This window comes from Vespa crabro, chromosome 8 (genome assembly GCF_910589235.1).
Source record: "Vespa crabro chromosome 8, iyVesCrab1.2, whole genome shotgun sequence".
NCBI lineage: Eukaryota > Metazoa > Arthropoda > Insecta > Hymenoptera > Vespidae > Vespa > Vespa crabro.
The window spans coordinates 5,830,150-5,855,289 of record NC_060962.1 but is presented as its reverse complement, the minus strand read 5'-3'; the positions used below and the strand labels follow the sequence as shown (position 1 = coordinate 5,855,289).

At 24.0% G+C, this 25,140-nt stretch overlaps 4 protein-coding genes across 11 annotated transcripts; 2 read left to right on the top strand and 2 right to left on the bottom strand.

Moving 5' to 3' along the window:
* Positions 1–215: 215 nt before the first annotated feature.
* Positions 216–20,032, top strand: LOC124425917 (aldehyde dehydrogenase, dimeric NADP-preferring). 8 transcript variants are annotated; one of them, XM_046966982.1, is made up of 13 exons: positions 216–377; positions 5,335–5,473; positions 12,094–12,134; positions 12,309–12,452; positions 12,552–12,647; positions 12,731–12,952; positions 13,031–13,194; positions 13,296–13,526; positions 13,598–13,798; positions 16,158–16,273; positions 16,907–17,042; positions 17,120–17,273; positions 18,469–18,604. In XM_046966982.1, exons 1-13 carry the CDS (start codon positions 375–377, stop codon positions 18,508–18,510), a joined length of 1,689 nt encoding a protein of 562 aa, XP_046822938.1. In that variant the 5' UTR covers positions 216–374; the 3' UTR covers positions 18,511–18,604. The 8 variants fall into 8 exon arrangements, 7 of the variants coding, with proteins under 7 accessions (XP_046822938.1, XP_046822940.1, XP_046822937.1 ...); XM_046966984.1 differs by lacking the exons at positions 16,158–16,273; positions 18,469–18,604 and adding exons at positions 14,175–14,290; positions 19,930–20,032 and having other exon boundaries at positions 217–377; XM_046966981.1 differs by lacking the exon at positions 16,158–16,273 and adding an exon at positions 14,175–14,290 and having other exon boundaries at positions 217–377.
* Positions 19,967–20,815, top strand: LOC124426189 (ejaculatory bulb-specific protein 3-like). Its single transcript, XM_046967574.1, has 2 exons — positions 19,967–20,162; positions 20,637–20,815. The coding sequence occupies exons 1-2, from the start codon at positions 19,967–19,969 to the stop codon at positions 20,813–20,815; spliced, it is 375 nt and encodes a 124-aa protein (XP_046823530.1).
* Positions 20,816–20,905: 90 nt separating this feature from the next.
* LOC124425918 (ejaculatory bulb-specific protein 3-like) lies at positions 20,906–21,896 on the bottom strand. Its single transcript, XM_046966989.1, has 2 exons — positions 21,508–21,896; positions 20,906–21,271 (listed from the first exon to the last, which is right to left on the bottom strand). Exons 1-2 carry the CDS (start codon positions 21,719–21,721, stop codon positions 21,102–21,104), a joined length of 384 nt encoding a protein of 127 aa, XP_046822945.1. The 5' UTR covers positions 21,722–21,896; the 3' UTR covers positions 20,906–21,101.
* Positions 21,897–22,517: 621 nt separating this feature from the next.
* Positions 22,518–23,647, bottom strand: LOC124426101 (ejaculatory bulb-specific protein 3-like). Its single transcript, XM_046967389.1, has 2 exons — positions 23,407–23,647; positions 22,518–22,853 (listed from the first exon to the last, which is right to left on the bottom strand). Exons 1-2 carry the CDS (start codon positions 23,609–23,611, stop codon positions 22,681–22,683), a joined length of 378 nt encoding a protein of 125 aa, XP_046823345.1. The 5' UTR covers positions 23,612–23,647; the 3' UTR covers positions 22,518–22,680.
* Between the last annotated feature and the right edge of the window lie 1,493 nt (positions 23,648–25,140).

Genomic DNA, 25,140 nt, shown 5'->3' with positions numbered 1-25,140 from the left:
TTTTTTTTTTTTTTTTGAAAATTCGTATCTTCGATATTTTTTAAGTTCAAAGAAATAATGACAAATTTAGAAATATCCACGGATACTTTTGTAATCGACTGTATGCTGAATTTCCCTTTTTAATTCAGTACATTCGTAAGAGTGCGTGAATGTTAAAAACAGTGCTTTTGGGAACGAGAAGAACTCCTTCGTCTGCAAGCATGCACACGCGTGTTCTACGAACCTGTTTCACGTTAGTGTAGAACGACCGGTAACACGCCGCGTGCTCGCAGTTACAACTCTCCGCAGTTTCTATATCAAGCTCGTTAGTCTTAAAGGAGCGTCAGTTTTGGAAATTATTATAAGAACAAGTTTACAAAAAGGATATTTTCAAAATGGTGAGTCAGTTAATCTAATCTCTCGAAAATCTCTTTCGTTTTTCTTTTATGTCTTTCCTTTATTTTTTTCTTTTTTTCTTTTTCTTTTCTTATGCCGTATCTATTATAAACGCGAAAAAAATTTTAATGCAAAGTCATCATTTCGTTCGATTAATTTACATTTTCAATCTTCCTCCGTCTATGATCAAATTATTTTCTAATTTTTCTCGTGTTTCCCGAGTTACGATCTTTATTATATTTTATTATCGATTTTATCATACTTAAGAGAGACACAGAAAAAGAGAAAAAGAGAGAGAGAGAGAGAGAGAGAGAGAGAGAGAGAAATGCTTGTTTTGTGAGTGTATCTTTTGAACGTACGAAGGAGATATTTTTTAGTTATTTTTTCTTTTTTCTTTTCCTTTTATTTTTTAATTTCGTTATTATCAGATATTAATTGACCGCGTCAGTGAAATACGAGAAAAATTGTTATTTAATTTAGTTTTGATTTTAAATTAATGTGCTTTTGATTTACGTATCAAGTTGTTGCATATTTTTTTATCACGTCATCTATTGCATATGTATATATTCGTATAAAACAAAGGATATGTTGTCTGTTTGCAATGATACGATAAAAGAAATATGGAAAATTTTAAATACGAATCATCGAAAAACGATAATTAATTATTAATACGATAACATTTAATTCGAATGAAAATTTTCAAAATGATCTTATTGATAAACAATATATTTAGTTTTAAAAAATTAAATAAAAAATGATTTACAATTATAGTCGTAATCGTATACGTAAAGTTTGAGCGTATTAAATAGTAACACGGTGTGTTTAAACTATAAAGCACGGTATAAGAGGAAGTAAAGGCTTAAGGTCAAAGAAACGTATATATATATATATATATATATATATATATATATATATATATATATATATATATATATATATATATATATATAGATGAAAGAGGTCTTATAATTGACTTCATTAAAAGTTTTCAATCATGATTCGTATAATCACTTGCTGAGTTTTCTTTTTATTCTTTTCTTTTCTTTTTTTTCTTTTTTTTTATTTATTTTTTTTTTTTTTTTATATATAGATTTCAATTGTAAAAAAGGGAAATTATTAAATTAGTATCTTTAAAATAGAATCTCTCGTTTAAAGAATAGTAATAAAAACACAAAATAAATAAATAAATAAATAAATAAATAAATAAATAAATAAATAAATAAAAAAAAAGATAATTATTCACTCTCACGTAAATTTTCTTGAGGATTCAATTTGCGTAACACGTAATTCGTAAAATTGCACCCCGTGATTGCACGAATACAAACCACAGATATGCAACACCTGCGTCCGACTTGTGCGAATGTAATTTGATTAAATTGTCTTGCATCAGATCTCCTCGTAGCATAATGGAATAAGAAACTCGACTAATTATAAATATGTCCATCTTTCTTTTTTCCTTTTTTCTTTTGTTTATATTTTTTTTCCTTTTTTTTCTTCTTTTTTTTTCTTTTTACTACATCATCACGAAAGAAAAAGTAAGATTTTTTTGTTAGAAAATTTTTTGTTCAAAAAAGAAAAATTCTTCTGTCAAAAATATATATTCATGAGTCTCGAAGATCTATAAATAGAATATATATATATATATATATATATATATATTTAATTTTAATTGCAATATCGAACTCGAAGGATATTCCGTGAAATAAATAATTAACAATTTTATTCATGGTCAACAAGCGCTTTACTCGATTATAACATCGAGTCTTAATGATAATCATCTACTTTTCCATATTACGATTGTGCATAATAATTCTGACAATTGAACATAATATCATTTTTCATTAATAAAGGAAATATTATTTTCATATATGACACTTCATCATAAGATAGATCACAATGGACGATTTTACAACGACAAAGAAAGAATCTATAGAAAGAGATTATTATCTAAAGAATATTAAACTGTAGATATAATAAATTGTAAATCTTACCTCATATTGTCTGCACTACTCATACATACAATTGATACGTCATTAAATAATAGAATAAAAAAAAAATTCTTTTTATCGGAACAAATCCTTATTATCGGACTATGATTTATTCTCCATTCTAATTTTTATAAACGATTATGTTTTGTTCCGTTAATAATACTTCACGCAATTGCATAAGACTATAGATCAACACTTAAGAAATATGACTGAATAAATAGCAAGCAATTTTATACTGTTTGCTATCGGAAAAATAAATGAATAAATTTTCCATTGAAACATTTTATTTTCTATGATTATTATATATTTAAAGAAGGAAGATAATGGCTAGGTATCGAGTTTAATTATCATTCGTCTCATTAAACGAATTTAATCGATCCTTTTTATATTTGTCAGATTAATTTCGTACCGACAATTCTTAATAATGTCTAACATACGCAATAATATTCCCTGAAAATTATTTTAAATCATCATTATCATATATTATATTGTTTTATATTATATCGTTACAAATAAACAGTTGTTTACGTTTATATGCGAAAGAAGAAGAAAAAAACCGTCAAGGTATAAAAAAGAGAAAGAGAAAGAGAGAATATCGATTCATAAATTTTCAAGCGAATATCATGTGATTAGTTTCTTTCTTTAGTCGCAACTTTGTCGAAATATGAAGGTCAACATAGTTACTTTCTCTCTCTCTCTCTCTCTCTCTCTCTCTCTCTCTCTCTCCTGTTTTTTTTTGTTTTTTTTTTAATGAATAATTATAATTTTATTTTACATATTTAACACTAGAACAACCAAGGAAGGTATAAATAACTTGTTTGGTCATTTCTTATAATCATTATTCATTTTTAATACATTTTGTTTTTCAACATTTTGAATGACTTTTTTTTAAAAATATGTAATTAATTAATTCGGTAAAGCAGTTTTCTTTTTTATTGCCTTTTTGTTGTACATAATTTTACATAGTAAATCTACATATATTGAGATAAGTCATTTTTATCCACTCACGGAACGTAAGTAAACATGATTTTTTCTTTATTCTTTTCTTTTTCTTTTTTCTTCTTTTGGACAACATTTTCAAAGAAGTTTCAATACCAATGATATATGGCGAAACGTCATATATGATGAAAGATAATGTAAAAATAGCATTTTCTTTGATACTTTACAATAATATTATCGGACAATATAAAAACTTGCAACAAAGCAGAAGCTCGTCAAATTTTATATAACGATTGGACTCTATTGTTAACAGAGTTGAATAAATTTATAATAATTTTATATACAAAACAAGAAACTAAGACTTTAATATTTATGGTCTAAAAGATGGGAGGGATTTGAATTTTTGTCAAGAACTATAACCAGGTATAAATTCGCCAAAATTCTTCGTTTTTTTTTTTTTAAAAAAACTAAAAGAAGTCAACGATTGCAAACAGATAAATTTGTATTAGTTTCGAAAGGAATAATTTTTTATAAATAATCATATTATAAATCATCACCAATTGCCATTACAGTTGATGAATAATTATTTTAGACCAAAGTTAAATATTGATTTATGCAATATATGCCAAACAAGCCGAATAAGTTTGGTATAAAATTTTGATTGGCGTCAAATATAAAAAGTAAATATGTTGTAAATACATTTCTACTACTTAGGAAAAGTTGAAATAAAATTTTCAATACCTTTGAATGAATTTGTCGTCCTAAAACTTATGGAACTATATATTGGTTGCGGGAGAGCAGTAACAAGAGATAATCTCCTTACAAGTTTGTCATTAGCAATAAAACTGAGAATTGAAAGAACTTTCTTAATTGGACTTATATTATTTTGCTTTGCTAAAATAATTGTAACTTGTAAAAAATTTCTTTGCATTTTATGCATAATTATTTCTAAAATTATTAATGTTATTATCTTATTATTATTATTCAGTTTATTTATTTATTTTATTTTTTTTCCATAAAATAGTAAAGTACATAAAAACGCATAAAATGCCATGACTTTTTTTTTAATGATGTCAAAATGATTTTGTTAATTTAAAAAAAAAAATCATTTTGACCTCACCTTATATAAAAGTTAATGTACGTCAATCGTCGATTGTTTTATTGTTATATATAAAAATTTTTTACATATTTATATGCAATAATCATTTGCAATCAAAATCATCTGTTAAAAAAATTTACGGAAACGATTACGAATGCAAATGATCTGTTACTACATAAATATGCAAAAATAAATTATAGATAACAATTAAAAAAAAAAAAAAAAGAAAAAAAAGCTATGTCGACGTTCACATATCGAAAAGGTCAAGTATTAAAAAACAAAAAAGAAGCATTCTCATATACATTTTACATTTAATTCAGGGATGTACAAATGTTTGTTAATAAACTTTCTTGTAATATCAATCAGTTTCGAGATATTTGCTTGATTATCTATGAACGGACACCATGTATATATATATATGTACATATATATATATATAAAATTAAATCGAAATTAATTCAATATTATCGTTTGTAAATATTTACTCGATTATGTACTAAAATGATAAATAAAATATTCGGGTTTTTCTTTTTTAATCACATTTTTTTTTCTCTTTTTTTTTTTTTTTTTTTTTTTTTCTTTTAGGTTGACGCATAACGTCAGATTATGCCAATTAAAATGTTAGATTAAAAGTGAACATAGTTTTATTAATAAACAATGTTTAAAATTTAAAAATACAACGTAAATAAGGATATATAAATAATATAAAACAGGAAAGAATATTAAAATATACATTATTTATATTTTCCATGAACAAATTGTACGAGATAAAAACGTCCTCTTTCTTTTCTTTTTCTTTTTTTTTTTTCCTTCAAAAATATCACTTGATATACGTATTTGTGACTTAGGCTTGATTTATTAGTAAGCGATTGCTCCTCTATTTTTTTTTTTTTCTTTTCATAATAATTCATTTATTAAATCTTATCTTTTCAGGAAGAAGTGGTTATTTTGGATATACCGGATCAAATCGATCAGGAATCAAAAGGAGTAAATGTTACGTCAGCTTTATCACCTGACGATGAAGTTTGTCGCATCGATCTTCAAACGGCTGTAATTAATATTTCAGATTCACGTGAGTAAAAGAAAGAAAGAAAGAAAAAAAAAAAAAGAGAAAGAAAGAAAATTGGTACTTAAGCAACACACACAACATGACGTAAACGTACACTCGCATATATATACATAACAGACAATATAAGGACAAACTGATCTTCATAAATGATTTATCGTAATATACGGGGTGAGAACTTTGTTAGAGTTTAGATCGTTTAATAAAATATTTATGTTAATATATACTGAGGTAAAAGAAAAAGTGTCACGAGTCTTTAAGTGATAGGTTAACCGTCTTCCATTAAAGTATACCAGCATTTTATGTATATCCTATTTGTGACATTCTAATCTTATTTTATTGAAAAGACGCGAGTTGGAGCAAAACGAAAAAGATTATATTCAGAAATAATTTACGAGCAGAAACTTATTTAAAGAAATGTCGATTTCTCTATTTGATATATTCGTTTCGTCGCGATAAAGAGACATATCACCACCGATCATACTTCTTTAACCCCATTACACTTGCAATTTTCAACGAGAATATTTCAAGTTAGAGAATAACAGAAAAAACATTTTTATTATTTTACAATATAAAGGAAATGAATAAATAAATAAAAAGAAAAAGAAAAGAAAAGAAAAAAAAAGAAAATAGTACTGTTCGAGCAACGAACAAATCGGTATACCATGAATTGAAAATGATAATATGCAATACTTCGAATAATAAGATTTTCAATTATTTGAAAGAAATTTTACAACGTGATAAGATAAATTTTGTTATCTCAATTAGAACGTTCATTTATCGATGTCAATACGTGTGCGAATTATTTTAATATTATAGAAGAAGTATAACTGTTAAGTGTAAAAGATTACACAGAAGTGTAAGTGTAAATGTAAGTGTAGAAGAAGATAAAATACAAGTACAAGTCATTGTATTTCTATTTATTATCGGACATCGATAATATCAACAAATTTTCGAAGGTTATCATTATATGTACGTACGTATGCACGTAGTTGAAAAAAAATTCTTATGTATAGTGAAATTCTTTTTCTCTCAATAAGTTAGTCAATTGATTGAACAGAATTGAACATTTCTATATTATAAATATACATTCTCAATTCAATATAATGACTAATAATATCTATAATATATTAAACTTTATAATACATTATTATATTTTTAATTAATTCAACTTTTATATAATATTTATAGTATTACGTTTGAAATACGTATAGTGTAATAACTACAAACTTTCACTTTTAATTAAATACATAACTATGTATGCATAGACAAATACTAAATGAATCATGTTACCAGTTTTAAATTATTTCAGGAAGTTCGTTGTCGTTTTTTACTTCTAGAAAGTTCTATTAGAGAAAAAAAAAAAAAGAAAAAAAAAGAAACTTATATAGGAGTTATCGAATCTAATCTATATTTCGTAATCGGTCATATAAATCTTCATTAATCCTTTCCCACTTTAAATATAATCAATATTTAAAATTAATTATATAAAGTATATAAGAAACAAGACATAAATTTATGGTATTCTGAACGTCTTACATTATTCTTTGATAAATTTATGTTATTGGTAATAATGTAATTATCTGATTTTATATTCTATATTTTTATATTTTTTAAAAATAAATTTCTATAAATTTATTATAAAATCTTTATCATATATAGGTTATAATTTGAAATTGTTTAAATATACATGAATGATTTGTCATTATATTATATAAATAATTACAACCTATGTGAAAGATTAGAAAAATAAAAAAAAAATTGTGTTATTATCTGTGAGAAAAAATTATCATCAAGTATATAAAATACATATTATAGATTAATAAAAGGTTTAGAGTAGTAATAAAAATTAAATTAACAAGTAACTTTTATGGAGCCATAGAAATTCGTTTCCAGAATTTCTAACAATAGATAAAAAAAGTCATTATCCTTACTAATTCCAAATCTTCATTAGCATGAGAATAGAAACATTTCTAAAAAGTTTTTATTTAAAAAATAAAAAAGATTCATAGTCTTGAAAATGGATATATCAGATTTGAGCTAATCCCTTCACATATTGGTATTTTTAATAACAATAATAATAATAATAATTGAAAAAGGATATATATATGATTTGAATGAATCTAAATGTATACAGATCTCAATAGAAGAATATAAAATATTTTTAAACGATTCATTTTGGAATAAATTTAAATAATAATTTGAAATAATATAGGGTTTATAGTTCTGAAATTAAATTACATATAACTAAATAACATCTGTTATCTTAAATAATTGTAAAAAAGATATATATATATATATACATGTATATATATAATATGAGATTATAATCTTTTTTACATCTTTAATATAGCATCTGTCGAATTAATTTATTGTTTATTAAAAAAAAAAAAAAAAAAAAAAAAAAAAAAAAAAAAAAAAAAAAAAAAAAAAAAAAAAAAAACAACTATATTATGTTTTTTATCATGAAATATTAACTTTGAGATTTCATTGATAGCATATGCATCAGATTCTGATGACGGAAACAATATCGACGTCTCTTAACAATACATCTACTAAAATGGATGATAATCAGCAGGTTGATATTGACAAAAATCATAATTACGTGATAATACACGTGCAAACTGCTCAGATACCACGTAACAATGAACATGGTAGGATTAATCTTTTTAAAACATTCAATTAAAGTATGCATTTAGAGTAGAGTATACACAGCACTGCTTCTTTAAGTTTAAAAATAATTTTCTTCTAAATATAATTTAATCACTGAATTCTATCATTATAAAATAGTTTGCATGCTGATTTAGTGCACATGATAAAGAACCACAGAAAAATAAAATGAAATTTTAATAATGTTAAAATTTTTTACTTTAATCTTTTCAGATGTTTTTATTCATTTTTATTTCTATTCTCTTCTTCAATACTTAGCATTTGATTGTTCTAAGGTATCATTTGATAATATTGGGACTTAACAAATCTTTTCAAAGATCTTTTATTTTAAAGACTTTTAATATTTGTTCTATATAGCTGATTTGTTTTGTTTCTAATGCTTTATTTCTTCAAGTTTTAAATATACAAAGAGTTAGGAGTTAGGATACATTTTTATCTCAAATTTTTTTATCTAAACTTTTCAACTGGCTTCCAATTAGTTCCTTATTTAAGTCTATTATTAAATCATCATCGACATACAGATCCACAATTGTTGATCCTTTTTTATTTTTGAAAACATGATTTTAGTTTAGTTGAGATTGTATTTTTTGGTTTAAGAAATTCTATAAATTTCTCTTTTCAACATAGAAATTATTTCAAATACAGAAATTATTTCAACATAAAAATGTTGTTATATATTAATCATTTTTGATTATAAATGTCAGTAATATTTTGTATGAATTATCAATTATTGATTTGAATATTCTTGATAGTCAATGTTAACTTCTTATTCAAATATATACAAAGCTAAAACTGGTTATACAGATTGCATATTATTATCATTTATATTAAGGATCAATTTATTTTTGGTGCTATTTCTTTTTAGTTAAGGAGGTTAAAAAATTAATCGTCATAGATAAATTAAAGAGCTATTTATAACTATGGAATTTTCTAAAGTAAAATACATCAATGCTGATCTGTACTCATTTGATATTTGTAATAATAAATTTCCTTAGAAATTATAGTGCTGTGATAATAAATTTTCTTAGAAATTAAAGTTATTATTGTGCTGTGTATATGAATCATGATCTATTTTGTTATCGTCATTATTATTATTTTGCTTCACTTATATATATCTTTTTTCTTTTATTATCTTTACATTTGTTCAGTAGTATCCATTGCTAGTAGACATTCATAATTGTCTTTTATAGATTCATTGATGTAAAAACTTCTTTTATTTGAAACATTAAAGGACAAAATTTGTCATTAAATTACTTCGTCACAGTCTTCAATAGATTTACTTTAATTTTATTTCGTTACTTTCATTAATTTAATTTTTATTATTGCACTTAACTCTCCTATGCATATATTACTTAATACATTTAAATGCACAACTTGTTTAGATATTTTTTTTAACTCTTGTTATTCCTTTAAAATAGCTCCGACATTAAAAAGTTCTTCCTTTTATTTGTATTATTTTTATAAATTGACAAATTGATTCACTTTCACTTTCCTCTTTCCTCCTTCCTCTCTCCTCATTCCTTAACTCTATCTCTCTCACTCTCTCTCTCTCTTCCTCCATACATATCTCATGCGCACATCTATTACTTTTTCATTATTTCCTATTAGAAATTCCAATATTGCGAATAAATGATAGGCAAATATTAAAGACGAAATAGAGACATTAGAATAGATTATTAGACGATATAGGGAACAAAAAATGATCGTACTAATTCTAAATATCTGTTAAATATGAATTGCGTGCTTGAAAAGATGAGATTGTCCTGACATCTATCGCAAAAAGAGTTCCTGAAATTACGTAAAGATTGAAAAGTACATAGAAACAAGATAAAGTAGGAGGGAGAGAGAGAGAGATAGAGAGAGATAGAGAGAGAGAGAGAGAGAGAGAGAGAGAGAGAGAGACAGAGAGAGAGAGAAGAAAAAGAAGGAATACAGGTTCTGAGATCCTCAGAAGAAGAGACAAGAAGGTAACGTAAGATTAGTTAGCGAATCATAAACAGCATATGAACATATATATATATATATATTGTGAAAATATTCAACTTCTATTAGTTAGAGAGAATGGAGAGGGAGAGAGAGAGAGAGAGAGAGAGATAAGTGTGTTCAGAGAGGTGTATATATATATGTAGAGAGAGAGAGAGAGAGAGAGAGAGAGAGAGAGAGAAGTGTGGAGCGGGAGTTCCGTCGTCGTCAATTTCATTCTAGAGTTCCAATATACTCCTTGACTTGAATTATTACTTATATGTGATCTCTTCGATAAACACGGAAGACAGATTTTTTTCTTTTCCTTCGCGAAAATAGTTTATTGGATTTTCCACGATACGACGTAAATAATAAAACACGACTTCAATAATTATGGGTAAGTGATCTTTGAAACAAAAGGATTTTCATCTTCTTCTTTTTGTTTCGACAATTATTTTTCCCCTATTTTTCTTAAGATGACGAAGATCTCGAGCCGTTGATTAACACGTTTAATAAAGCCTTTTTCTTTTCTTTCTTTTTTCTTTTTCTTTTTTTTATGTTTTCTTTTCATTGGTTTTTTTTTTCTCCCTTTATCCAATAAAATTTTCGACAATTTTCGACGCACATTGCGCATAAGCACGAATACACTGTTATTGTAAATTTATTTCAAACGACAAGTAGCAAGATTTTTTTTCTTTTTTTTTTTTTTTTTTTCTTTTTTTTTTTTCTTTTTTAATTATACCTTTAGGCGACATACGAGTATGATTGTAATAATAAAATAAATAAGTAAATGTATAAATAAATATTTTTTTTTCTTTTAAACAAATAACGTAGGGACATTTATTAAAAGTGTTCGATTTCGTTATGAATTCATCAAATTTTCTTATTGGAAAATTTTTTATATCGATTAAATATTATTATTTGAATTCTTGATGTGAAATGAAAGCGATACATCGATTACATATCTATATATATATATATATATATATATATATATATATATATATATATATATACGGTTACATGGCATGTACTGCTGTTCTGATTTATACATTACATATATATACGTTTTTTTTTCTATATCTTTTATAAAAGAATTATTAACAATTATTAACTAGTAGTATTTTGTTTTTATATCGTGCATTGTTATTATAATATATTCAATAAATAGATTAATAATCCAATGTGTATATATTGTATATAAAGTGATTAGTATGCTAGATAAAGTGGAAGATCTCTTCGTTTGTAACGTCAGATGTTTTTGATCTAACACAAAGTAAATATGTTTACAGAAGAACTATCAAAATATTTTTTAATTTTTTCCTTTAAGTAGATATTAAATATTTCCTTTTTTTTTTTTTTTTTTTAAATATAAATGCAAATCATATGATAATGATTGGTATTATAAATTCATACGATTCAATTTCATTATCTTAATATTATCATACATTATTCTATAATAGTGATAAAAAGTGACCGTTAGTAGAAAAATATTTTTAGAAATATTCAAACATTTGTTATTGATATGCAGAAAAATGTATATAAAATAAATAGTTACAATTTCTATATATATATATAGAAAAGGAGTATAATTTGCAATTGTCACAAAGTTATTAAATTTATCATTCTTATATCACAGTTTTTATATTAAATTTTAATAATATTGTTAGAAGTATTTTGTTAATTCTAATATTCTATTGAAATCTTGTTGTTAATCCTTATATTTTGTGCTTTTGATATTTCTTCATACAGACTTTGAACAAATGATTTCTTTTAAATTGATAACATGGTTTAAATCTCCAATAAAAATAATCTGTCCAAACATAGATCATTTGATAATATAAGAAATTTATATAAATAAAAAAAATGCATGATCAATATACTTAAATTCTTTTGGATGAAACTTAATATCAAGTTCAAATTACATAGATTAAGGTTAAAGTGATTTCTAAAAAATGATATGAATTATAATGATGAATTTTTTTTATTTTTAGCACAAGTTAATGGTAAAACGATGGCGGTGAATTATGCAGATGTAAGTTTTATATATTTTTAATATAATATCTTATATTTTTAATATGATATATAATACCTTTTGAATCAATAAAATTTTAATTTTTTTTTTGTTCTTTTTTTTGATATAATGAAAGATTCTTATTTATTAATAAGAATATTGTATAATTTTATTTAATATTATCAATCTTTTCAGATCGTACAAAGTGCACGAGATACATTTTTTAGTGGAAAAACAAGACCATTAGAATGGAGAATAAAGCAATTAAAACAAATGCTTCGAATGTTGGAAGAATGTAACTCTGAAATTATATCTGCATTAGCATCAGATTTAAGACGGGTAAAGATTTATAATAATTAAGAATTATTATTTAATAATTTGGATAATATAAGTTTGATTTATTTTTTATATCTTCTACTTTTATATCTTCTTTTTCAGAGTAAATTTGAATCTGTTATTTTAGAAATTGATTTTGTAAAACAAGATATTAAGCATATGCTTTATAATATTAAGGAATATTCTGCTCCAGAAAAGGTATAAGGAGAATTTCTTTGTTATTTAAACTTGAACATATTAAAGAAAGTATATTTTTAAAAAATTAAAAAATTCATTTTTAGCCTCCTAAAGCAATGGTTAATATATTTGATGATGTTGAAATATATAAAGATCCTTATGGCGTTGTCCTTATCATTGGAGCATGGAATTATCCATTTCAATTAACTTTGGTACCTATGATTGGTGCTGTAGCAGCTGGAAATTGTGTTATTCTTAAACCTTCTGAAATTGCACAAGCTACTAGTAATCTTTTGGCAGAAATAATTCCAAAATATTTAGATACGGTACGTATTATGGAACATTTTATCAAATATTTATTTTGGGTTCTTTGTTAAGTATAAATTTGTTTATATATCAAATAGGAGTGTTACCATGTTATAACAGGAGGTATATCAGAAACTAGTGAACTACTTAAGCAAAGATTTGATTACATATTTTATACTGGCTCTACTAATGTTGGTAAAATCATTCGTGAAGCATCTAACAAATTCTTGACACCTGTAACTTTAGAATTAGGTGGTAAAAGGTATAATTATAAAATGCAATCTTAAATTTATAATATAAATTTTTTTAGTTTATTAGGTATTTTCTTTATATATTTTATCTCATAGATTATTATTCTTATAGTCCTGTCTATATAGATAATACGTCAAACATACAAATAGCTGCAAAAAGAGTGTTGTGGGGAAAGTATATAAATGCTGGACAAACTTGTATTGCACCTGATTATATATTATGCTCCACAGAAGTTCAGAATAAATTTGTGAATGAAGCGAAAAAAATCTTAAAAGAATGGTATGGAGACAATCCTAAAGAAAGTCCTGATTTTTGTCGTATTATTAATGATAATCATTTTCAGTAAGTATCTCTTTTTTAAATCAATTGAATTTTTGAATTCTACTAAATAAATTATATTGTATTCTATACAGGCGTGTAAAGAATTATCTATCAGACAGTGAAAAAATAGCAATAGGTGGTGACTATGATTCTACAGAGAAGTATATTTCTCCAACAATACTTATTGATGTAAAGCCTACCGATAAAATTATGCAAGATGAAATTTTTGGACCACTATTGCCAATTATTAATGTTGATAATGCTTATGAAGCTATACGTTTTATTAATAGCCGGTGAGTATTAAGTATAATAATCAAATGGATTTAATAATTATATAAATTTTTAATATAATCATTAATATAAAATAAAATACTTAGAATATACTTTTCAAAAGATACATTTCAGGAAGATTTGAATAGTTCATTATTTTTTATTTTGAAGTTAACAGATTCTTTAATTTAGGTAAAGATTAATATTGTTTAGAATACATAATATTTCACATACATTAAATATAGTCACTAATAGTCAATAATAATACCCTTTTTTTACTTAAAGTAATTTGTTGATGTAAATGATGTACATTTTTTGTTACTATGATTATCTATACTATGATAACCATGTTATATTCATTTCAAAAACAATCCACGATGATCACTTTTTCATACTTAGTGAAAACCCACTTGTACTATACATCTTTTCCAAGGACAAAGGAGTACGAAATTTAATAATAAATCAAACTCGTAGTGGATCAGTATGTGTCAACGACACAGTAATCCAATATTCTGGTGAGTCAGGTTATTAGGTAGCAGATATGTGATAAATCTTGGATTATTCATTGCTTCTTTGCTTACAAATTAATAGTATAGTTTTAGTCTTTTCTTACAATTATTACAAATATATTTTATTTAACTAGAGCACTTACAATATATTTGTTATCTTTAATGATACAAAACAATATTTTGATATATTATCAGATTAATGAACAATTTTTTTATAATCAATCACTTTTGGATTGAAAGCAATACGCAGATATTTGTATGTAGTATTCTTTGTTATACAAACAAAAATGATTGAAAATACAATGACATCATTTATAAATCATACTCAAAAAAGTATTAATATTATATTATTTGTTCATATCGTTTAATATAAAACACCTAAATATTAATATAATTAAATTATATAATATATAATATAACTAAATTATATAATTATAAAAAATATATTATTTAGAAATATTTCTGAAAGTCTTGTCATGAAGAAATGGTGTATTGTTATGTTTTCTTCTTTTTTTTTTTTTTTTTTTTTTTTTTTGGTGAGCATATTTATAATTATCAATCCTTTAAATCAATCACAGAATTATAGAAATTATATAGTTGACCAATAATATATATATAATTCTTTATAGATTTTGCAATTACATTATGATTATTACATTGAATTTAACTTATTTTCACTTTCTCTAAGAGATTAAAGGTTTTTTAAAAACATTTTTCTATATAATGTACTCTAATCATACTATATATTATCATACTTTATGCATGCTGTCATACTTTATCATACTTAGTGCATGATCATACTTTACACATTATTATATTTATATATTAAAATATAATATTTATCATTTATATCAAAATTATATAGAATTAGATGGAAAAATTATGTAAAATTGCAAGTAGATAAATATTTTTGTCCATTAATTTTGTATGCAAAGGGGCTTTTTTCAAAATGGTTGAAGTTTTCTTTCTATATCTTATATTTATATCTGTTTATATTCTATTGCAAAGAATATCACTATGTGTCGACAATGTTTATATCTAATGAAAATGTGATAAGTTAATAGTTTCTTTTTTCTTTCTAAAAGCATACAACAAAATGATGATGATTTTTATGTTATTATAGTTATTTGTTAATAATAAAATCTAAAGAGACTCATACTATCTATAAGCTTTAAAGTTTACATCACAGAGTTTATTTTTTATTATTTTATAATGATTCCAGATAAATTTTTAATATCCATCTGAATTAAGAATTATTTATCTTTTAATATCATTTTCATTTTTAATTATTTACAAATAACTACAAATAACATCATTGGATTTTTGTTTGCTTTCATTGGCTTATTGTGTGTAATCATTATATACATATTACTGATATATAATGACATTTTGCTGTAAGATAAGCATAGATGGATGGACATATAGAAAGAAAAACTTTGTCACGTGAAGACAATATTCACATGAATGTTATTAATGAATATAATGTACATAGTCATCCGAGTTTGATATATAAAATTAAATATGGTGAAGGTTATTAATAATAGAACTATTTGTATTATACACATATATTATTGAATGAATGGAAGGATTATACGAGTTATCTATGTAATATTTAAATATCAGATATACTCTATTTTTATGATTTTGATACCGTAATATTAATTTAGTTAAATAAAACATGATATAAAAAGAAAAAGAAATATTAGAAGATAGAAGCTTTAATGTATAGTATAAAATATATTTAAAATTTGTGGTAAATAATATTTAAATATTTATATTATTTTATAGAAATTTTATTGTACGAGTATTAACGATAAACGATAAATTTATATATGTAATATATAATTTCTTTTATTATATATATTTGATATAGGGAGAAGCCATTAGCACTGTATATATTTAGTGCAAATAGAGGAAATATATCTATGATTCTTAACAATACCTCTAGTGGTGGTGTTTGTGTTAATGAAACAATGATGCATGCAGCAGGTATTTGTTTAATGTCATATATATATGTATTTATATTATATGTATATGTATTTGTGTATGTTGAATATATCAAATATAGTATATGTATATATTAGGTTGGAAACTATGAAACGGGTGTTAAATGAAAATAAGTAATTAAACAAAAACGCCCGTTTCATAGTTTCCAACTTTATATATATATATATATATATATATATATATATATATATATATATATATATATATATATAAATGTATATATATATATGTATAATATATACATATACATTTATATATGTATGTATATATATATGTATATATATGTATATGTATATATGTATAAATTTTTTTATTATGTTAAAAAGTAAGTTGATTGAAAATATTAATCTTGCTTGCTGGAATGAAAAATATTTATATATCTTATATGGTGGTATTAAGAGGTTTTAAGAAATGCTTTATATTGGATATATTATTGATGGCTTTAATTTATTTCATTTATAATTATTGTTTACAGTTACAAAACATTTAATATCATTGATAATAATTATTATTTATCGTTATTCCTGTTATATTTATTGTGCATTTATATATATGTATATATATATATATATATATATATATATATATATATATATATATATATATATATTTTAGTGGAAACTTTACCATTTGGAGGAGTTGGTAATTCGGGCATGGGTGCTTATCATGGAAAATATACTTTCGATACTTTCGTCCATAAAAAGGGATGTCTTATTAAAGATTACAACATTATAGGGGAGAAGTTGGCTGGGTAAGAAATAAATTCTATTTTATAATATAATTTATTAATTAATAAGAATATATTGATATATCATATGTCATTTGTAGATCCCGTTATCCACCTTATAGCGATACAAAATTAAATATGTTGCTATCGTTGGTGGCAAAGAGACCTGATGTACCAGGAATAAAATACCTTCCTTATTTGATATTATTTGGATTAGGTGTAGTTGCTACTATTGGTTTCAAAGCTGCTATGAAGGTACAAAAGACAGCTCATGTTTAATTACGTTTCATTATTATATGTTAACGCACAATATGCATTATTGTTGACAATGCTAGATACGTATATATTTGTTGTTTTGATTTTAATTCATTTATGCCATATCACTTCTAAACAATTTGCACGCTATTATATGTTGAATACAAAGTTTAATCGTTATAAAGTTAAAATTGCTATTATGAGCAATATCTATGAACAATATTTTTATATTTCTAAAAAGTGATATAGTTTTCTAATACTTTTATATATTACTTAATATTCTTTTATTACTATAGGGTTTAAAGTACTTAATATAATTTATATATAAAATATCTTATACATACAATCCAAATATTTTATATATAAATTTTATCATTGTTAATTTTCATAATATTTGTTAATCTTTACTTTATTTAATTATTTTATTTCTTTTTTTCCTTTCTATTTAACGAAACGATTAAAATGTATACTATGTAGTTTTCATAAAATTATATATATATATTAAAAAAAGAAATATACAGTATATTTATGTATACATTGCACAATGTTTTTTATTATATCAAAGTTTATATATAAAAATTTTTTTATTGTATAATCGGTTCAAGTAATAAACGTTATAATTATTCAAGGATCACGTGAATATATAAAAATATCGTCAAATACACATCACCTTAAAAACAACAATTTTCTTTTAAATTTTGAAGCTATAGATCGCAACGAGACTCTTGATATATTCAATGAGTAACATGGATAATGTCATTAGACGTTAAATAATTCATATCATGTATTTGTCAATATTTTACACATTTATTATAGAGAAGCATTACTTCATCGTCTTTTAATAACTTTAGTGAGTATTCATAATTTGAAATATAACTTAATGTTAATTCAAATTCTCTATAATAATATCTTATAAAATCGAGACATATATATATATATGTATAATTAAAAAAAAATTGCCTGCGTATCAGGCATTATATATATATATATATATATATATATATATATATATATATATATATATATATATATATATGATATATACATTATGATATGTACATTATATATATATATATATATATATATATATATATATGAACATATATATTTGTTTTTGTTCAACATGTAAAAAATATTGTTTGCTATATATATTTTTCATCACACGTCCTTTCATTTTTTTAATTATTTGTTTCAGTATTTAGAAGCATCTCATGCCGTTACAATTACAATGCCTTAACGTTATTATTTTTATTATACGATGAACAATTCAATAAAATACGTAATATTTGCAGGATTTCTCTCAAGAAGACCAGTTGTAATTGCATCATTATGGTATCTTCAAAATCAAGATCCTCGTATTAACTGGATATTGACGTATACTTTAATTGCAAACGTATTTTCTTTCATATTTTATATATATATATATATATATATATATATATATGTATATATAAAATAAATAAAATATTAAGTTCATACTGCAAATATTTTGTGTGAAGTAAACAGTTTTGATTTATACAGATTAAATATTAGGCTGTGGAGATATATTTTTCTTTATGCATTTTTTTTTTATTTCGAAACCAATGTATCATGCCTTGTTGTTATAAATTATAGTAGATCAATATATTGAATTAAGAAAAGCGAAGGGATATTAAATAATCGAATTTTTTATATGGGTCACAAGTAAATATAATATATTATGATTTAATCAATCTTGTTGGAAATATAATATATGTAGAATTATTATTATATACACACACATATATATATATATATATATATATATATATATATATATACACATATACACACACACATTTATTTAGATATTATATTTTTATTCATAACATTTCTGTACAGGAATTTTTTTGTAATACGATAACATGATATATTTTTAAAAATTGTATTCTTTATAACGATTTACCTTATTTATATAACGAATATTATGAGAATCATTTGTGTTATAAATAATTTTCATATCATTAAAAAATAATCTACATGAACGTTAAATATGAGCGCTCGTGTTTATCGATTGACACACGAAATGCGACACATGATATACGAAATGTTATATGATATCAGATGAATATTCTCGACTTCAAAATCTATCACGTACAATCAAATATTTTGTTAAATAAAACCTTAATGTATAATGCTTGGACGAAGTGTTATTTATAAATTCGTAAACTTACTGTGTTTATAGTACGCTGTATTTACAAGATCGGAATCTTCTTTCAGCATTAATTTCTTAGTTATATTATAACACGAAATTGGTAGAAAGTATTTCATTAAAAGTATCAGAAGTAAAACAACTCAGCGGCAGTTTAATTTTTTTTTTTTCGTTTCGAGCATCCGTCGAGCGTCTTTTAACGAGTATTCTATTTTAATACTTGTTTCATTGATTCACGGCTGAATCATCGCGACATCATTGATTACTATAGTAATTATTATACAATTTTATATATTAAATATTTAATGCAAATTTTCATACCATTCTATTTTCTATTGATCGAATTGAATCGATTTTAAATTCAATTCATTTCGTTTTTTTTCTGACACAATTGTTCTCGACGTATCTCAGTGTAATTAATTAGGATACTACGGAGTTGAAATCTTTTTTTTTTTTTTTATTTAACTATACATTAAAATTTTCCAGTGCAATACGAATAATTGGCTCGAATAATTATATAAGCATGAAATTCACTTACGTCTATTTTCTAATAATTGGAATATGCGGGCTCATCGTTGGATATAAGGAAGAAAACTATCCAAACATATACGATCAAGTGGACGTAGATGCGATTTTTAATAGCGAACGATTTTTAAATCAATATATAAATTGTTTGCTCGATGAGGGTCCTTGCACCGCCGATGGACGTAGTCTTAAACGTAAGTAATGCTTTTTTCCTTTTTATTAAAAAAAGAAAAAGAAAAAAAAGAAAGATAGAAAGTCATAATAATAATAATAATAATAATAATAATAATAATAATAATAATAATAATAATAATAATAATAAAAATAATAATAATAATAATAATAGTAGTAATAATAATAATAATAATAATAATAATAATAATAATAATAATAAAGTTTTTTACTTTTCATATATAAAAAACTTTTGAAACAATTCTTTTATAGTCTCCATTAAAACAGGTTTGTCCTTCCATAATCTTTGTCCCTGATCTATAATCTTGATAGGATTTTAATATTTATTTTCTTTTGCATTTTTTTTCTTTTATATTTTAATTCGTTAATTCATTCCTTTTAGTATGTAATTACATACGTACGAGGAATAAAAACAAAAAAAAAAACAAAAACAAATAAACATTTAATAAAATAATCGTTTTTAATTTGTATTGCAGAAATACTTCCTGAAATATTGGCCACGCAATGCGCGAGATGTAACGAGTACCAGAAGAAAATAGGAAACAAGCTTTGGCAACTGAAGGAAAAAAAGCCAGATGTATGGAATCAGTTTCAAACGAAATACGATCCTGAGAATATATATTTCGATAAGTTTGAAGCATATCTTAAGGATTAATATTTTCCTGTATATATATATATATAGTACATACAAGTATGTAAATGTTATTCATACATAAGTATAAAACGTAATGTAACACATGTAACGTTTAATTTCAATAATAAACATTTTATTAATTTTGCTTTTATTTGCAATTTATTTCATGACAAATCATAGTATAGAATTAACATTTTTTTTTTTTTCTTTCTTTTGTATACACAGATCTGTGAAAATTGTATATAACAACCTATTAAACAATATAATCACATTTTCTTTTTTCTTTTGGATTACTAATGAACTTAATCTACGATCTTCGATTTCTGACATTTACATGCTCATTAATAGATTTCGCCAATATGACCTTCCAAGTTTCTTTATCGTTTTCCTCAAACCAAGTTATCACCTTGTCAAAAATTATTTTCTGCTTATCTGAACATTTTTTACATTTGGTCACTAAAGCCTCTGGCAGTATATCTACGATTAAGAATATTATTCATTTGATATTATTCATACTCATTGAATTTATTCATACTGATTATTTATGATTCATTCTTTTCTTTTTTTTTTTCCTTTTATTTTTTTTCTTTTTTTCTTTTTTTTTTTTTCACTTTTCAAAACGAACGAAATGTTAAAAAATAAAGGTAAATCTAATGGAGAATTAAAGCTTGACAAATATTATCTTTTGATTTTTTGCTGATGTTGTCCCTTACCTTTCAAGAACTTTGCTTCTGGTGTCACACACGGTGTACGTCCTAGGTAACAATCGACATATTGATTACGTAATCGAGGTGTATTCAATATTTCGTCTACGTTGATATTGTCATATTTCGTTATGTATTTGGTATCATCGGAGTTATCCGCGAACACAGAGAGTATCATCTCGGATAGTACAACGATTGATAATATCCATAAATAATGTGCCATTATGATTTTTTTGTTAAATTTTTATTTTTGAATTCGAAAATAACTTCAAAATTAACTTCAAAATTAACTTCAAAATTTGTACTGAAATAGCCAACGGAGAAAAATATATTATCGTATTTTAACGTTTTTAGTACAGCATCCACAAAGAATATCTGAATTGAATCTGAATGCTTCAAGAGTTCTGTCTTCCGTATTTATACCTCTAGCGTATACGTGTATGTTGATTTTATGACTATCTTCGGTCCAAGATCATCCGGTTATTGGCTGATATTTTTCGAAGGACATACGTGAAAGAAACGAATGTTGGAAGAGGCAAATAAGAAAAATCTTGAGAATTGAATGATGATTCTTAATCGATGTTATTACAAGGCTATAACGTCGTTTATTTGAATTGAGCTTGTTCACAAAGTTCATTATATATTTAATTATTTAAATTTTAATATTTTCGATTAATGTTTTGATAACGTTCATTTCTTTTCTTTCTTTTTTTTTTTCTTTTCTTTTCTTTTTTTTCCTCATTTTTTTTCTTCTTTCCTTACCCCCCCCCCTCCCCCAGCCCTCCCTCTCTCCCTTCCTGTAAATTCATTAAATCCTCTTTTCTATATCGTTACCCAATTATTTCAATCTTTGTGAATATTTAACAATGAGATAATATCATTATTTATTATTATTATTTTCTTAAAATTTAATCATTTTTCTAAAGAAATATATAAAATGGTGCTCTATCAATATAACAATAGGAATTTCTTTATGTTAACGAATAAAGCTTTATTAATATTTTTACATTTATTTTATTTTCATTCCAGTTGTTTTAATATATTTTCCCGTTCGTATTGCTCATTAATTGATTTAAATGTATTAATTAAATTTTTGTTTCGCATAGAATAGAAAAAAAAAAATAACACTATTCGTTTTATCCTTTCTATAATTGATTCGTAAAAATAACATCGGTACCTATACTATTTGGAATTATCTATGTTCTGTTTCTTTGCATCTTCCATGAACTTTTTAATGAGAGCATTCCATTCATCTGGACGATTATCGGTATACCAGACAGCTATAAATTCAAAGTTTTCCTTTTGCTTTTCTGTACACTTCTTGCATTTAGTTATTATTGCCTCCGGTAAATTCGCTGAAAAAAAATAATGCGAACATAATTAATGTTGTATACAATTTATATACGTACATAAGAAAGATATCATTAATAAAATAATCGATCTATAAAATTATCGTACAAGAAAATGAAAAAAGTGATTTAATACATTAATACACAGCATTATTTTCTATTCTTTCATTTTCTAAGAAAATAATTTTCTCCTTTTATTATATCTTTCATAAGATAAAATTGTTTAAGCCTTCGTAACGAAATATAAATACGTTCTACGTTATAAAAGTGAACGAAGAAAAACAATCATTTTCTATTTAAAATTTTTTATATAAGATTATTTGTGACAATAGTACGATTAATAAATATTATCTGTGTATATTGTAAATGAAGAAAAAAAGATGATTGAAAAAACGAAAAGGAAAACAAAAATGACAAAAATCTTTAACTTTGATGCATTGGAAAATTAAATTGTCAAATTAGAGAGAGAAAGAGAGACAGAGAAAGAAAGAGAGAGAGAGAGAGAGAGAGAGAGAGAGAGAGAGAGAGAGAGAGAGAATTTCGAAATAATCAAGCTTACATTTGAAGAATATGGCGTCCGGGGTAACACAAGGGTTGATGTCCATGAAACAATTATAATACTCATCCCTTAAACGATCATTGGCGACGATTTCCTTGGGATCTATGTAATCATACTTGTCGGAATACAATTCGTCGTCTGCTTTGACAAACGCGAAGACCACCAACAATGAAACCAACGAGACATATTGGAGTAACTTCATCATTTCAATGTTTCTCAACAGAAAATGATTTGAAACTGATTAAGATTTTTCACATGTGTCTTTCTTATAAATCTCACTAATTTATAGATGTACCTTCCTGTCACTTTTGCTTACGTAAAAATAACATGCTGGTAACTAGCGTTTTCCCACAATTATATGTGTCGTTGTTTGTACGTTGCTTTTTTTCTTAAAATGTCTAACGCATAATTATTTCAAGAGCTTAAAAAAATTAACTAAATGTTATGGGTGTTTTAAAGGTTGAACAAAATTTATGTTACATATTTGTAAGCTTCATTTTTATCTTTTGTAAAAAAAAAAAAAAAGAGAAAAAAAAATTTTAATAAAATATTTTTGTCGGCTCCTTCATTAAGATTAAAATAATTAATGAATTATTCATATTATTGAATATTTATATGCAGTTGTAGTATTACATAAAAAAAATGATAGTATTTTGCAGGTTGTAAAAATTTGCGATGAAATGAATAATATTTATTTACAAGACATTTTTCTTGTTTTTATAAAATAAATAAAAAATCCGATTATTTCAATGTTGATTTTATTATTAAAGTATTCGTTTCATAGTATAAAAAATATTTTTTCATTAAATGCGTCACGCTTTAAATATACAATTCAAAATTTGTAAAATTAATGAGAATGTTTTAAACATTTTCTCCCCTTTTAGTATATTCAAATTCAAATAACAATGATTAAAAGAATAAAACCGATATCTTTATTTTTATCTCTTTTCTTTTTTCTCTTTTCTTTTTTTTCTCTTTTTTTTTTCTCTTTTTTTTTTTTTTGCTAGTATTCTTTTTTCCAATATTTGAGGAAAAAGAGATACAAAGAGACATTGTACTTTTAAAATAAAATTACATGTTTGCATATCAGATGGAAATCTCATTTGATGTTTCTTATTTACTAGTAATTTGAGTGATTATACCTCATTGTTACATATTACATGTGTAATCAAAAATAATTGCATAATGATTTTCTGTAAACCAATATTTATATCCAGTTAGATTAGTTGAATATCTACAAGATTGTCGATCAAATGTCAAACTTATATTTTTGTAACTTACAGATAAATAATCAGTAAATAGCAATTTTCTTTTCTGTTTAAGATCAAATAAAAATAATTTTTCTTTAACTTTTTTATACCAAGAGAGAGGGAGAGAAAGAGAGAGAGAGAGAGAGAGAGAGAGAGAGAAAGAACATTCAGTAAATACATAGAGATCTTATAGATGAGAGATATTATTAGTGAGTGTTTTTCTCGATGTAATGATAGTGCATTTTACGTATAAGTTACAATCGATAACCTTTGCACTATTAATTATTTATGTGAAATTCTTGGAAATGATGTATCACGAACCATCGTATGGAACGCAATGGAATATATAACTTAATTTCATATTGCAACTTCAACGTAACATCGACCTCGATAATTTTCTCTATAGGAAAATTATTAGCTATGCGTTTCTTTACGAAAATCGTTTGTCAATCAATAGATACTCTTGAAATATTACATATGTCTA

What these genes read in the sequence shown, in the direction of transcription:
- LOC124425917 (XM_046966982.1), top strand. An exon ending in AATTAATATTTCAGATTCAC is followed by an intron (nt 5,474 to 12,093) that starts GTGAGTAAAAGA and finishes TTTTATTTTTAG; the next exon opens with CACAAGTTAATGGTAAAACG. An exon ending in AACAATGATGCATGCAGCAG is followed by an intron (nt 16,274 to 16,906) that starts GTATTTGTTTAA and finishes TATATATTTTAG; the next exon opens with TGGAAACTTTACCATTTGGA.
- LOC124425918 (XM_046966989.1), bottom strand. Translation starts at nt 21,721, where the DNA reads ATGGCACATTATTTATGGATATTATCAATCGTTGTACTATCCGAGATG. An exon ending in AGAAGCAAAGTTCTTGAAAG is followed by an intron (nt 21,272 to 21,507) that starts GTAAGGGACAAC and finishes TCTTAATCGTAG; the next exon opens with ATATACTGCCAGAGGCTTTA.
- LOC124426101 (XM_046967389.1), bottom strand. Translation starts at nt 23,611, where the DNA reads ATGATGAAGTTACTCCAATATGTCTCGTTGGTTTCATTGTTGGTGGTC. An exon ending in GGACGCCATATTCTTCAAAT is followed by an intron (nt 22,854 to 23,406) that starts GTAAGCTTGATT and finishes ATTTTTTTTCAG; the next exon opens with CGAATTTACCGGAGGCAATA.
- LOC124426189 (XM_046967574.1), top strand. Translation starts at nt 19,967, where the DNA reads ATGAAATTCACTTACGTCTATTTTCTAATAATTGGAATATGCGGGCTC. An exon ending in CGATGGACGTAGTCTTAAAC is followed by an intron (nt 20,163 to 20,636) that starts GTAAGTAATGCT and finishes TTTGTATTGCAG; the next exon opens with AAATACTTCCTGAAATATTG.